We start from the raw sequence: 15158 nt of genomic DNA on the forward strand, positions 1-15158 counted from the left end.
AATTACTAAAACCTTCTCAGGTTTTTATTTTCTGAGAGAGCTTCAGTTTTATGTATACAACCTTAGAATCAACACCAAGAAGATATTTTAAGATACAGTTTTGTAAACTGTGATGGTGAAATTTGATCTTACAGTTGTCTTCATTAGATACTGAAACAGCTGTGTGGAAAATCAGTATTACATTTGATAATTGGTTTAGATTCACTTTTCATCTACTGGTTGCTATTTTTAATTGTAATGGAGGTTTTTTTATATAGTTATATTGGAGGCTGAGATTCTGTGAAGGAAAAGAAATAATCTTTTACCCAGTGCATATTTATTTGCATAGTTCATGTGCATGATACCCCTCCACAGCTGTTTTATTCTCCTTACTCCTTTATACCACTCCTAGTTAAAATTGCAGTTTCCTGACTTGCTGTTAATACCTGTTTAACAGTTAAGTGAGTATTTGCCCCTGGGCATTTGAAGAAAATTGCATTCTGATCCAAACTCTGCTCTGTAGTGTTGAAGATCCAATCGAATTTGTTAAGCTGTAGGGGAAAAGAAGTGACATTTAGACGACTTTGTCACTGGAGACTTAAAATGTCCATCCATCGTCCCAGGGTGTTGTCTGTTTTGTGAGCAGCAATCACCAGGATGCCCCTGGTACTATTTTTTAGTGTGCAAGGTGAGGCTGGTAAGTTTTTTGCTTGTGAAAACTGATTTCTTGAAAGATTAGAAGGGTGAACATGACTTTCAGATCTCACAAAGACAAACCATTTTTATGTTCTGAGGAGCTGTTGCATTTAGGGTGAGAATAAATTTGGTAAGAGATAAAAATCCCCTTGCATTCTAGCTGGTCCTCAGAGATTAGAGGGGCTAGGGGCAGCTGGATTTATAATAGGTATGCTGTTGGAGAACGGCTTGCAGAGAGCAAGGCCATGGGTCTCTGTGGAAGCTGATTACAGCCATCTGAGGTAAACAGAGGAAAAAACCCAGGGTACAGTTATGCTAACAACGGACTGTTATGTTAACAAAGAGAGAAACTGAGGTACATTATGGCCCTGTGTATGATAAAGGAATGGCCTTGGGAAAGAAAGCAGGCCAGAAGAGGGAAGGTGTTTATGCATACCTGAAATACCACAAGGGGCTGGGATGTTATAATGTAGCCTTTTACATGTATCCAATAGATTTGTGAGTAGTATGCATGATTATTGTAGAGTGCTTATATAAGGTGTGATTTCTTTCAACGAAGTTGAAGCTCGCTCTATCATTCACATTGAATCGGCTGCTTTCTTCCTCCGCCCGCTGTAGTATGCCAGTTGGAGCCGTAACTATAGGTCTGACCCAGATGCCCGAACAGCCGGTATGCTGCAGGTCCGGTTGCATTCAAAAGAAGCTGTCAGATTCACAAATAGTGTGGATTAGTGGCTGTCACTATAGGTCTGACCCAGCCCAAACAGCCCATATGCTGTAAGTCTGGTTGCATTCAAGACAAGCAGTCAGATTCACAAATAGTACAGTTTATTTTCATACAACTTCTACAGATTCTTTAAGATTGCCTACAATAAATGTACAAACTGCAAGTTAGCTATATAGCACTACACAAAAGAAAAGGATTGCAATCACACACACACAGTTCCCGGGTATACACTCGTCATAGGCAAGGAAGTCTTACCAAAAGGGGTCCCTTTGGGGGGTGGATCGAGAGCACAAACCCATCAATCTGTCCCTCCGATTTGGTGTTGGATTATTGTCCCTCCAAGTTAGGTACAAACTCAGGGTACTATTTATCTTAGTAGATATGGTGAGTGGGTAGGACTGTAGTCAAATCATTACTGTATCATTAATAGGTAATTAGTTTCATGGTGCCAAGGGGTATGGCTGGTTTTTGTGGGAAAAAGATGGAGGACGGGAAACAAGGTCAACTTGGTACAATGGGTGAAGCTGGGTTGTGTGGGAAAGAAGGGAGGATGAGGCACAGAGTTGGCAGGTTGCTACAAAAAATCATATTTCGAGGGAAACCAGTGGAACAGGAGATAAATCTATCCTTGAAGTGAAAGAATGGGACCACACAGCCTGCACCCCGCTTAACATTCCTCCTTGGTGCCACATCAAACACCAGTCACTGGACCTTCATCCCATCCTGTGTTTATTCTGGGCACTCTGTGTCAAAGAAAATGTGTTGCTTCACAGACTTCTCAGTTTTGCTGTTTTTCCTTCCTCACACTTCCAATACCTAACAGTAGTATTATCTATGTTTTATACCCTTTCGCAGAAATTTATTTCAGAATCCATTAAAGTAAATTTTTAAAAGGCTACTTTCAAATTGCACTGAAATTAAAAACAATTTAGCAGTTTAGATGAAAGGGGCTTTTCTTGACTTTTGATGTATGAGAGGGATGTTAAATGCATGTACCTGATAGCTTTGGTTCTCTGTTTTGCCAAGATGAGTTTGTTAAGTTTATAAAGAAAAGAACCTGATTTACACCCTGGATATCTTTCTCAGAATCTAGAGACATTGAGAGTATTAATTTTGGAAAATAAGAAAGTACTTTGAAATGACTTTTCAGTATTTGAAAGATATTCTTAGTAAGGCATATTTTAGTGTTCCAGAAATAGTTTTTGTGTGAGGAAGACCTAAAGTCAGGAAACCTAGACAGCTGTTTCAGAGGAATAACTATCAGTAAAATATCTTGCCATATTTTTATAGATTTTTTTTTCAGTCGGTGATATTGTCCATATGATGTTAAATGTGAAGTACCATAACAAATATTAACAGTTTCAGTTGGAATTGTACATATATTCTCTTCTAGGAAACATGAGAATAATAGTGTTTATAAATATAAAACTAAACACCTTTCTGTATTTTTAAAAAATATGAGTAGTATTATTAACATTAGACTAAAAGAAACTGCATTTTCTTTAAAATAACTACACTTTTCTGACATAACAAGTTTATATAGCTTGGCAACCATTCATTAATACTCTGTGGTTTCAGGCTTTATTATTATTGTTTCAAGTGCAAAATTTTGCATGAAAAAATTAGGCCGTGTGAATAAGATGTGTGAGATACTTTTCATTGTGGAAGGTCAAAATTCAAGTCAACTTCCAAAACTGAAACACCACTAATAAATACTTCACAAAATTTACAAGAAAAGAGTCTGCATTAAAAGTTTAAAACATTATTGTTGCTAGAGGCATTTGGCAATGGAAAGAGAAGCAGAAACTTTTTAATACTTGGGTGCACTGTATTGTTACATTCTCTGACATGCCTTGACAGTAACAATGATAGGTTATACGCAGTAGGTGACCTTTTGTCAACCTATCAAACTTTTGAATAGAGACAATAAATTTTCCTACGTTGATTTGCGTTTACAACATGAGTAAGAAGTTACTTATACCTTTCCAAGTGTATATTGTGGCCACAGTATTTATTCACTCTGCAAAAAGGGGACATTATTATTTTGCCTTATCATCAGAAGCAAACTGAGAGACTGTTACTGTAAAGTGCCATCTTTTGAAAGCAGACCTGAGCAGTTGATGAGAAGCTTCACACTGATGTTTTCTGTGCAGCAGGCATGACAGCCAAACATACACAGAGCTCTACTTCTTCCATAGAAATCAGCAATTTAAATGGAAGCAATTTTTCTCTTCTAGCATGTAAATAAGTATTGAAGTACTAACTTAGCAAATATGGTGAACTGCTCAAAAATTACTCAGCCTATCCTTAGGCATGTGTGAGTGCAAGGTCTTAGGCAGTTAGCTTCTGCAGTCATCTTGAAGTACTGTGCTTGATGAGTAGAATGGTGTATCTCCTTACTTTAGCAGTAAAGTTTAACTTTGAAAAGGGAAAATCCTACAAAAGTTTTCCAGTAATCATAACCCTGTAGTTTCATCCTTTACTTTGAAATTGTTTATAGTGTTTCAAATTACAGTTTAATGGATATCCATTACATGTTCTTTTCAGTTGCATCTGACAATGTAATAAAATATTTTTAGCTGGATTTCAAACTCAGAACCACAGGACTTTGTTGCTGCTTACAGCCATGCATAGTTTTTTATATATGCACTTATACTATATATTAATCTGTTGAGAAACTTCTTAAGCCTCGTTGCTTTTCCAGGAATCTTCTTTGTATTCTTCAGTTAGCCTTTTCTTGGGTAATGATTTTTGCTTGTCAGACTGTGACTTCCATTTCTGTTTATCCCAGAAGACGAAAAAGGACTTCTAGACAGATACTGTTCACATTAGATTTTTACTTTTAGGCTGTGATATGTATATTAAAAGGTCAAACTCTACTGTAAATCCTGCCACAGTCTGATAACTGCAGCTTTAGAAGCATCCTGAAAACAGGGAATGCACTGTATTGTTGTTAGAAGTTAGCCTCACAAAATATTGTGATACATATAACTTAGCTTTTCTCATCAAGTTGTCCAAAGTTTGACTTATTTTCATTTCATGCTGCCTTCCTCCAAATTCTGCAATGTTATAAGAAAACTATAACCATACTCTCATAACATTGCTTCCCATTCTTCACTTCACTTCTCAAACGCTTCCCATTTTTAACTGCCTCAGAGTACCTGCATTAATTTCCCATGCTATTGCAAAAATTCTTAAGCTGTTTTCTGTGAGTAAGTAGATATAAGAGAACCTGTAACATCCACTGAAAAACAGTGAAACTATAATGGTTTCTGAAAGCCATTCTTTCTTTTTCTATTTGTTTTATGCAAGATATTTTATCTGTTTTGTTTTGAATTTATTTTCTCCATTTTCCTCCCATTTGGTTGTCTTTCCACATTTTAAACTTGGAATAAAAAATGTCTGTTTAAGAATGTGTGAATATGCTTAAATATAAGGGAGAAGGAGAACATCTGAAAGAAAGTACTTAATGGTATGACTGTTGGCAGAAGCAGAGTTTACTTTCACATGCATAAAAGCTCCAGTTTCAGCTCTGTACTGTAAGATTCTCATGTTGCATTATTAAGAATGGTGGTGTTTCAGGGCATCTGTAAAATTTATGCTCATGTAAAATAAAAGCCTTTTGTTAGTCTGTTAGTAAAAAAGAGGGAAAACACTTAATATTTTTGTGAACAATTAGAAAGCATCACTGGGTGTCTGTTCACTTGAGAGCCAAATAATTCCCTTACTCTAACGCTAGAGATTTGGCTCAAAATGAGTGATTTCACACTGCAGTTCTGCTAATGATCCCTTTGTGTTATAGTCCTCAGCTATGTTGTTTCCATAGCAGAAAGTAGGTTGTTCTTCGTAGGAAACTTTCTGCTAGGATATGGTATCCTGCTGTCGGGTGTGTTGCAGAACGAGAGTTGGTCCTGTCTACTTGCCTTAATCCAGTGCTTAGAACTGTCAAATTTATTTTGCTATAGAAAAGATATCTGTCACTGCAAATATTAGCAGGGTTTCACTGAAAGTAAATGTGGTCCTGGAAAGACTGCAGTTTCTTTCAAAGGACTGATCTGGTGAGGGTGTGAACCCTGTCCTTATAACAGGTATCTTTCTGATTTAATTAATAGGGTCCAGAAGAAAAGGGTGGCAATGCTCTTTGAATAAAGAAAGGCTAAGCCCTGGAAAGTTTTTTAAAATAGATTTTTTAAAAATCCATTCTTTCCCATTCTGAAGGATTGAATTTTGAGAATTTTTTCTTAAGGAACAAAAGCAAATATGAGGGGTCTCTCAGTATTAGCCACACTGCCAGTCTGCCAGGACATGTAACATTAGAAAGTAAAGATTTCCTACCTTTTTCCACAACAGGAGAGTATAATGTCTGGGGAAAAAAAGGTAAATGTCCATAAATTTAGCTCTATTAATCAAGGAAAAAAAGATAAGTTGAAACTGTATGGTATTAAGAAACCAGAGGCCTTAGGCAACTGCAACAGTATTTTGTGAAAGACAAGGTAAACAGCAACAAGCAATACTTGTCTCAAGATTGAGAAGAGAAACCATCCTACGTAACTGTTTATTAGTGGTCAGATATAAATGTGTTTCTGATTGGGTTTTGTATTCATGATCTCCCTTGTAAAATAGTATCTTGTCTGACTGGGAGATAGTAAATCCTTGGAATGTTGTAGAATTCCTGTTTTTCCTTGATTTAGGATCTGGTATTTATTGTTGAGTATCTTCATGACTTCGTTGCCACCTGTTTCCTCCTGCTCTGAGACATTTATCTGTGAGTCTGAACGGAATGTAGTTGTTACCAGAAATAGTACTAAATTATCTGAAACTTTGTTCATAATTTCTAAACTAATTAATCAACTGTTTCAGTAAAACATTAAAAATGGAAGAAAAACTAACCTGAGAAGAGCAATAGCATGATATATCCCTCCAGTAAAAGATATTTTAGACCAAGAAGGAAGATCTGGAAGCAAAGCCAACAGAACTAAGCCATAACAACCGCAATTTTATTTTCCTTCTAAACTATGAGATACCAAGGCAAAGAATCTTCTGTTGTAGGACACAAAAGTTGTATGCTCATGACTAAATTCCATGCTTGTTATTTTAAAGGAATTTTTGGAAAAGTAGGAAAATTAATTCCCCTGGCACCCCTCAGAAAAGGTCATTTTCTCATGAAATTAATTTCCATTGCCCCCCTCTCCTAGGAAAGAAAATGTACTTGGTCAGGAAGAAAAAAGTATAACTGGAGTCCTGATTATCTCAGTATACTGTCTTCTACACTGCTGAAATAGGCTTTCCTGAGTCAGAATTCTAGACAAGTCAGGGAGAAAATGCTGATAAAAAAAGGAAGAAAATCTTTACCTTCCACTCTTCCTCACTGAAAAAAATAGCCCCTAAATGCTCCAGAATCCTGTCAGTGCAACAAACATAGATATCTTCATCATACTGAACAAGATGAAGAGTTAAAAATGAGGCCTGTCATACTAGATTTTACTTCAAGATGAATTGCTTGTGAATCTCAAGCCAAGAAACGTGTAGCTTCCATCAACTGTTTTTCAGCACTGGTGAAAATTGCATATAATAGACATTCATAAATAGGAAGACTGCAGTGAGTGCCAAGGAAGACTTATTGGCAGTCAGAGCCCTCTTTCCTAAACAGGACCTTTTTGTGATTGGTGTGAAATGCTCCCTACCTGAATTCCTGTCAGAAGTTTTCTTGGATTTCCTGCCTGTCTGTTTTACTTCAGCAAGCCTTTAGCACCAGCAGTCATCAAAAAACCCCAGACTTTTGCAGCCCTTACCAAGCTTGTTGAGAGTTTCTTACAATTCTTCATCTTTGGGTTTTGATCTGATTCACTTTTGGCAAAGGAGACTTGAAGAAATCAGGACCTTCTGTACAGAAGAAAAAGTGTAGCAACTCATGACTTAATAGTGTTATTTATAAATCTTATAGACAAAAGTGAATGGACAAAACTAAATTGCCATTTTTATGCATCTCAATTATATCAAGTTAATGCTGACTTCATGTATGCTGTCCAGACAATCTAAAAAGCAAGTATGTATAGAAAAATCTACATCATATTAACTTTTAAAAAAAATGCATGCCATGGTTTTATCATATTATTTCCTGGTTTGTTGTCATTTGAATGTAGAATTGCAAACTCAAATTAATTCAGCCGAATCAGTCTTGAAAGACAGCTTTGGTCACATTAAATGTATTCCTTTACAACTGTGAGTCTCTAAAGATTATTATTCTTTTCCTCCATAAATTTGCCTGCAGTATTTTCATAGTCAATAGTCTTGCAGTGCCTTTCGGAAGTCGGTTACATCTCATTCAGTCTGTAAATTTTACTTCCAAGTATACTTCAAAAGATACCTCTGACTATTTCCATTGCCAATGTGTTAACAATGTTTACTCTTGGGTCATCAATATGCTGTAAGCTTCTGAGCAATCTGAAGCAATCTGAAATACAAAGGATATACCATCTAGTTCAGAAACTGCTATTGTAACATCCATTTCAGAATATGTTTGTTTATCATCTGGCAACTTTAATGCACAGTATTTCATAAATCCATTATCTATTGTCCTTCAGTCTTAAATGAGAGTTTTATCACTGTGCTTAGAAACAGGATATTACTCCAAGTGACAAGACTTGTTCAGCGGGTGATCTAGCTTTCTAAAAAGAAGGGGAGAAGATTTGGGATAAAAAGCAATCAAACAAAAAAAACCACTACAACAAAACAGTTCAGTCATAAAGAGTACGAGGTTGATATCAATATTGTCTGGTATAGAATTTTTTGGAATTTTTTTCCCCCTCTTTATGCTGCTCCTTAGTTAGGTTGGCTTGGTCAAGAGGCTGTTCAGATTAAATCTTAACAAGACACAAAGTAAAACTGTATGTCAAATGGGAGGGGTAAATCACACTTGCTTTTGAAAACTGCAGAAGATAATTAGAGATAGTTCTGTATGTCTTTTAAGAGAGTGGCTGAGTAGCTGTAGACCACAGAACAGTGATAGTTTTTGGTAGTTCCACATTCAGTGTCTCAATACAGTGAGTATGTATTTTCTCAATGGTCTGACTGGTTAAGCAAAGAATCTTTATAGTCAGCTGTTCCTTTTCATCACCCAGTTCATTCCCCCTAATGGTGCACTTCCTTGTGCTCCCTGAGCAGGCTGTGTGTCCTGGTATCATTGGTAATTATTGTGCTCTTCAGTTTCTCTGTTCTCAAAGTCTATGAAAAGCTCCTAGGTTCAAAAGCAGTTTGAGTGGTTTTAAATCATTGTTTGCCTTTTGAGTGAGGGAGGAATTAGACTAATTATTGATTTGTATATTTTTTAAACCAGATTTCACTTTTGAGCAGAAGAAAATTTAAGTCCTTGCCAATGTAGTTTGATTTCTTCTCTTCCAGATTGGAAGAGAAATGGGAACTTCATTTTGCAAAGCAGTCATCTGTTGTTTGTTACTGCATTACTGACATGTTTTTTGGTTTTAAGTGCTTTAACAGCCCTTAAGCTTAGTGCCTCTTGGCACGAACTTGGTACAATGCCCAGGTAAGTTTGTTTCCAGAAAAGCTTGTTCTTTTGGAAAGTTTGCAGGATTGGGTTAGTATTTATGTTCAGGGAGTTGAGAATCTTTTTTTTTTTTTTTTCTGTTCACCTGTGTTTTATATGTTTTCTATGGAAACATGGTGTTTAATTAGCGTGCTAGCAAATCTGTTCACATGGTAATGTTAGTCACAAGAGCTCTTTTCTAACTCTGCAGACTGGAGAGACACAAGGCATGGATGTCTGAAGGGAAGGGGAAAAGCTGTCTTAATGTTTATTTCGTTAATAAAATCAGAGAGGGACGCAGGAAAAGGTCTTGTGTTCTGTGCCCACTTCCATTTAATCTAAACATATTTTCAGATTATCGACTTACTAACATGACTGCCTAGCACTTTGTGTGTGTACAGTTTTCTCTGACTATTAAGTAGTATCAGTAACTTTCAGTATGCCTTAACTTTTTCACAACAGTACTATAGCTATCTCCAATCAAAGGAAAAATAACTATGCCTTACAATGTTGTGTCATCTAAATATTAGAGACAGGCATTAGATACCAAAACTGATTTTATGCTGAGCACCTCTAGTGGTTCACTGTGTGACAACATTTGAGTTACCTGATTCCTGTAAAATTAATTAAAAACTAACACTTGTTGACATGCAGAAGGCAGTCATGAAACAAAACTCAGAGCTGTAGCTCTTGGAGCATATTTGGGTCCATAATTCTCAATTGAAAAGGTGTTCAATTGTGGTGCTCTGTCATGCTCACAAGAAGATAAGAATACATCCATAATGTCCTGCTCTTCAAATGGAAAAACAAACCAGTTTCCATTTGATCTTTACTTGGTTTCAGTGGTGCTTCTGTAGGTGTATCCATGTTCACTAAGAATTATTTCATCTCAAACCAGCTATTTTCCTTTATGAAGAAGAAAATATAATTGCAAACAATAGTAGGAGGGCAGTGGGCTTGCACAGCCCATCATCTGTCAGGAACTGGAAATTTGTGTCTAGGGATTCCCATCATTGCTGTACTAGTAAAGGTTTGGAAGGGCATTCTCTTCGGCGTGGCACTTCAGCCTTAGAATAGTCAGCTTTTCTAACAAAAAGATCAGTCACATGAATTAGTTAATAAATATTTTGTTGCTCATACACACATTCATGGATCATATGTGTAGACATGCACAGAACGTTAATATCTCTGCTGATAATTGATTTATATAGTATAAAGACATCTTTTGAGGCAGCATAAATCATAGAGGTTCCATTTTAAATATTACTGTTTATATACAAATTACAGATTTGCCAATTGACAACTAATGTTAGGAGTCACAATAACAACATTTTTGGACTGCTAGTATTGTCACACTGATTTTAAAGTGGTGTCTCTAAAGTCTTAAATTGAGGAAAACTGTCAAGTTTAGATTCATGTGTATAAATTTTGAAAACTGAGATATATCACTAGCTAAAGTTTATAGCTGTTACTAGTACTGCTTAAATTAATACTTGTTTGCAGATCTGTCTTATGCTAAGGATAATTTGCTCTCTGCCAGTCACTAATTTTAAAAGTGCCAGAGTATATGTTAGTTTACTTGGGTTTTAGTGTTTTGTTGTGGGTTTTTTTGTCATTACTACATTGCTATATATAATATTTTAAAAATATTTTATTTTTTCTCTTTGTCCTGTTTTGTTTTGTTGGGTGTTTTTTCCCAAAACAGTAACCCACTCCAAGCAAAAATTTTATGCAGAATTCTAAAATGAGTTGTTACTAAACTCTGTGATGAGAGACAGCACCACTGTTATCTTTTTGCTGATAGAAAATTTGTCAAGCAAACAAAAATATAAATATATTTTAACTAAGGGAATACCAGTTTTCTGAAGGAAGACATGTTACCAAAGTTAACAAAATGATAACTTGGTTCTGGTTTGGTTTTTAATTTCTTGTAAACCAGAATAGGTTTTTTTATCAGATTCAATAACAAAAATCTGATCTGTTCACTGTGGAGCAAGAGGAATATATTTTCTGTAATAAATGCATCTTTAAAATGCATGCAACCTGTTTTAGAATCATACATGAAATTGTCTAATTATGGTATCATAATGAAAATGCTACTAAGAATCAGTAACTGCCCGGCTAAAAATCTAATTTGGATGCCTAGAATAATAAGGGGAGAAATATGATAAGTAGTTGTCAATATTAAAGCAGGCTGAAGGAGGAAGGCTTTGGGCCTTGTAGTAGGTAGAATGAAACAGCAGATTTGAGTATCCACAATCCTTTCAGTATTAAATTTTCAGTAAAATAAAATTACTTGTATATGAAAACATAGCCTTTCCCCAGCTCTCTTTTTTTTCCTGATCAGCTGATGAAGAGACTAGCAGCTCGCTGCTTTGCTGGCTTGTTAATTTTATCCCCACTAACTGTGATTTCCGATAGCCGGCCTGCTGATAGTGGTAAGGTAAATATCCTTTTTCATTGCCGTCTTGAAGATTCAGTAGAACTACATCACAGGCATGTGTAGGTGTGTAACACATCAAAAGTCCGTGTTCTCCGTATTTCAATGTACAACTGAGTGCTTAAGGAGAGCAATGACATTAACTATTGACAGCCTTGCATGCTGTATTTATTAGCTTTTATAGCTTCCAAGATATGTAGAGAAATTTCTTAATCTTTGCTAGCTGCAGTGGTTTATAGTGGGTGTCCTGCTTTAACCAAATGTATATTAATTAATTTGTGTGCAGATTTTTTTTCTTTCCTTTTTTCTTTCTAACTCACAAGATCTCAAGCCTCCTTCATAGTGGTTATCTGGATACTGTGGAAGCATGATGTAAATTGTCTTTTGATTATTAAGGCCTAGTTTGAGGCTCTCCCTCAGGATTCTGTGTTCGTGTTTGTTCTGTGGATTTGCACATCGGAGGATGCATAGGAAACAGATTTCAAAATCCCACTGGTGTTTTTAACATGCCAGGTTGTTTTGTGTTGTGCATCAGATTTTGCTCACAAAACGTTTTTCAAGAGACATTGTACACAATTGAGAAAAATTATGTCTGGGCTGTAATCACTCTTTTTATATTGATTGTTATGCTCACATGATCATAAATATTAGCCATGTTTGGTGCTGTGGAGAAATGAAGGTAATTGCCTTATGATTAGAGCTCTTTCAGCTACGAGAAAGGATTGATTAGCATTTGCATGTACTCAAGGCAATATTGAGAGGCAAAAGGGACAAATATCAACGTCAGTTATGTTCTGAGAAGGCATTAATCAGAAAGCCTCGTTTTAAGAATTTTTTTGTATTTTTTTATTTTTAATTTCAGTTCTCTTATGACCCGGTATTTCTACTTCTTTTCTTTTGTTGGCTTTCCCAAATCAAGAAAAGTTCAGCTTCTTGCTTTCTGACATGGATCTGACAGGCACTGTGTAAACAGGTTCCCTTCATTTCTAGTTTGGTTTTTTGTAGCAATTTTTTTATCCCTCTGCATAGTGCTGCTGGGTCTGGTTAAAAGCATACATCCAGGTAACTAGTGTTCATTGTTTGTGACTCTTTGTGGGGTTTGGTATTTTTTTGGGGGTGGTGTGGTGTTGCATTCTGTGTTATGACTGCTTTCTACACTAAAACACTGTACTGGCAGTGAGTGCTTCTGCCTATCTGTTGGGTTACTATTCTAGAAGAAAATGATACATTTTAGAGATGATTTTAACACTTAGGCAATTTGAAAGTTGCAGAAACTGTTTGGAAGAGAAGTCATTACTGCATAAAATATGTGTGGTTTTTGTGTGCACAAAGAACTGTGTGTGATCTGCCTTTGTGAGCCAAGCATAGTTTAAACTGTCCTGTTTGAAAACATGCAATATCAAAGTCTGTTTTGCATGAAACTACATAAGCCAGAACTGCCACTGATGTGAACAAATGAATGTTTGTTGTACACTTACTGACACAGTACAACAGACCATTATTGTTTGTGAAACTCTGAGTTGGTGTGGAATTCAAAGTTCAGATAAACACGCATCTATTTAGACGATAGTGGTATTCTTAGAACAAATTAATGTTTAGTGTCTCTTTGATTGCCAGTAACTCAATTTCTTGTTGTACTCTTGTTTATAAATAAGCTGAACATTTTGAGTTGAATTATCTGCAGCCTGTGGGGTTGTGTTTTTGAATACAGTTTGTTATTTCCTTTTGTTTAAAAATAATACTTTTTGAATCGGTGGTTGTCAGGCAATTGAAGACGGCAATTTGGAAGAAATGGAAGAGGAAGTCCGGCTTAAAAAACGGAAGAGACGAAGAAATGTGGATAAAGATTCTGGGAAGGAGGATGGAGAGAAAGCAAAGAAAAGAAGAGGCAGACCTCCTGCAGAGAAGTTGTCACCCAATCCACCCAAACTGACAAAACAAATGAATGCTATCATTGATACTGTGATAAACTACAAGGATAGGTGAGCTTGGAGATGGTCTTTCTCTGTTGCATGTGCTCTCTCCCTCTATGTTGATAACTACCTCTACTTTTTTCACAGCTTCATGTTTGTTTTCAGTCTTTATAAGGATTTTCTGAGACAGCATTTTTTAAAAGGAATTCCACTTAGGGCTTGATCCTGTAAGTCTCACTCTTTGTAGAGTGTTTTTTAAAGACCCATTTGATAGGAAGTTGTTGAAACACAAATACAGAAAGTAGGCATAGAGCTGAGCTCTTTCAAAAATTAAGTCATTCTGCTCAGAAGGTGTACTTAAGAACATTTGGCTGGAGTGGGATTTTCCTTCAGTTTAGTCGTGCAGTGTGTGTAAATTTTTTCAAATACATGGCTACAGATTTATTAATGCAAATTAACATGGGTCTTGCCATGACCTGAAAGTCTACCCAAAATAATGTAGGGCTTATATCATGGATCCGCTGAGCTGCCAAAGCTAAAACTAGAATTACTGAGCAAAGTATGTTCTCCACAGCTGAGCTAGAAGCCTGTTTGTCAAGAAATCCCTATTTTCAGCTATTTAGCATAAGAAAATGCTAAATAGCTAGACTCTAGGAAAAAATACTGCTTCTAATCTGAAATGTCATTTGAAGACTTCTATTTTGCAGGTTCTTAAACTGAAAATCATTCATGCTTCATGAGGAAGAAACTGAAAATTAGATAATAGCATCTGTGAATCAGAATTGTTTGAAAAAGCTGCATTTTTCTAATTCACCTTCTATTTGCCAAAAATCAGTAAAACTTTCTTGTGTACTTATCCCTTCTTCGCTATATATTGAATTACTTATATAAGGGGCAGTTATAAGCTAAATGAATATTAAATGCCTTCAGAGATAATTGAGAAGTATTTGCATTAGGTGACCTACACAAGTGTAGCAGTACAATTTTTGCATGTAAAAAAGTTTCAGTCTATGACTTCAAGTGGAAAGTTGCACTTCTTTCTTTTTTGCAGATGATGTTCTGGGTCTGCTTGTACAAGATTAACTTTCACAGTATCTGGTGAAGCACACAGAGTTGTGATGCCTTACTTTTTTGACATGTCACTGTTGAAATGAAGCATTCTGTGACTGTGGGCTTTCTCTAGAGTACTTTGAAAAGTTTTTTGGAAGAGGATTAATGAGAATTAACATGATGAGCAGGAGTTTGTCTGCAAACTCTGTATTTAGCTTGCTGTGACTCTCAACTAACAAAATAGCTGAGAAGGGAGAGGTGTTTAAAGTTCAGTATTCCAGTCAGGGATGCAAGAAAGCATCTCTTAATTTTGGATCCCTGGCCTTGAGTCTTCTGAAGCCAAGCACTTCTGGTCAGGGCACCTACTTCTCATTTGTAAAATAGCAAGCAAAGTTACTTCCGCTCATCTCCAGTATCGGTTAGCTGCTAATAGTAACCGATAGTTACAGGGGAGATTAAAGATTTTTGCCTGTCACTTGTGCCCCAGGAAGTTAATATCTGATCTCTGTTAAACAAGTTAACCACTGTACTATTATGGAGTGACAAGGCATACTATTCCCTCTCCCAGGAGACCACACTTATGTAAGACAGAATTGGTGCCCACTTTAGAAAGTCTGTGGAGCTCTGTTCTGCTAGGAATTAAAAAAGCCTGTTAAACTGAGCTCTTCGGTGTGATCAGCTATGCTGACAAGTTTCAAGTTCCTGTATTGTGATTTTATTTGTGAGCTAGCAACAAACCACCCAGTCCTATGAAAGTTGGGACAGAACTGAATTGCAAATTTAGGCATCAGGAAACCTTAATACCTTAAA

General features: G+C 36.2%; 1 protein-coding gene across 1 annotated transcript in view; it reads left to right on the forward strand.

Moving 5' to 3' along the window:
• Window positions 1-15158, forward strand: part of SMARCA2 (SWI/SNF related, matrix associated, actin dependent regulator of chromatin, subfamily a, member 2) — a 109630-nt gene that overhangs the window by 76318 nt on the left and 18154 nt on the right. The window contains exon 28 of the mRNA XM_026866823.1: window positions 13150-13367. Within this exon, the coding sequence (XP_026722624.1) occupies window positions 13150-13367 (218 nt within the window). The remainder of the gene's footprint in view (window positions 1-13149; window positions 13368-15158) is intronic.

The sequence above is a fragment of the Athene cunicularia genome, assembly GCF_003259725.1.
Source record: "Athene cunicularia isolate RWA chromosome Z unlocalized genomic scaffold, athCun1 chrZ_part4, whole genome shotgun sequence".
Lineage (NCBI taxonomy): Eukaryota > Metazoa > Chordata > Aves > Strigiformes > Strigidae > Athene > Athene cunicularia.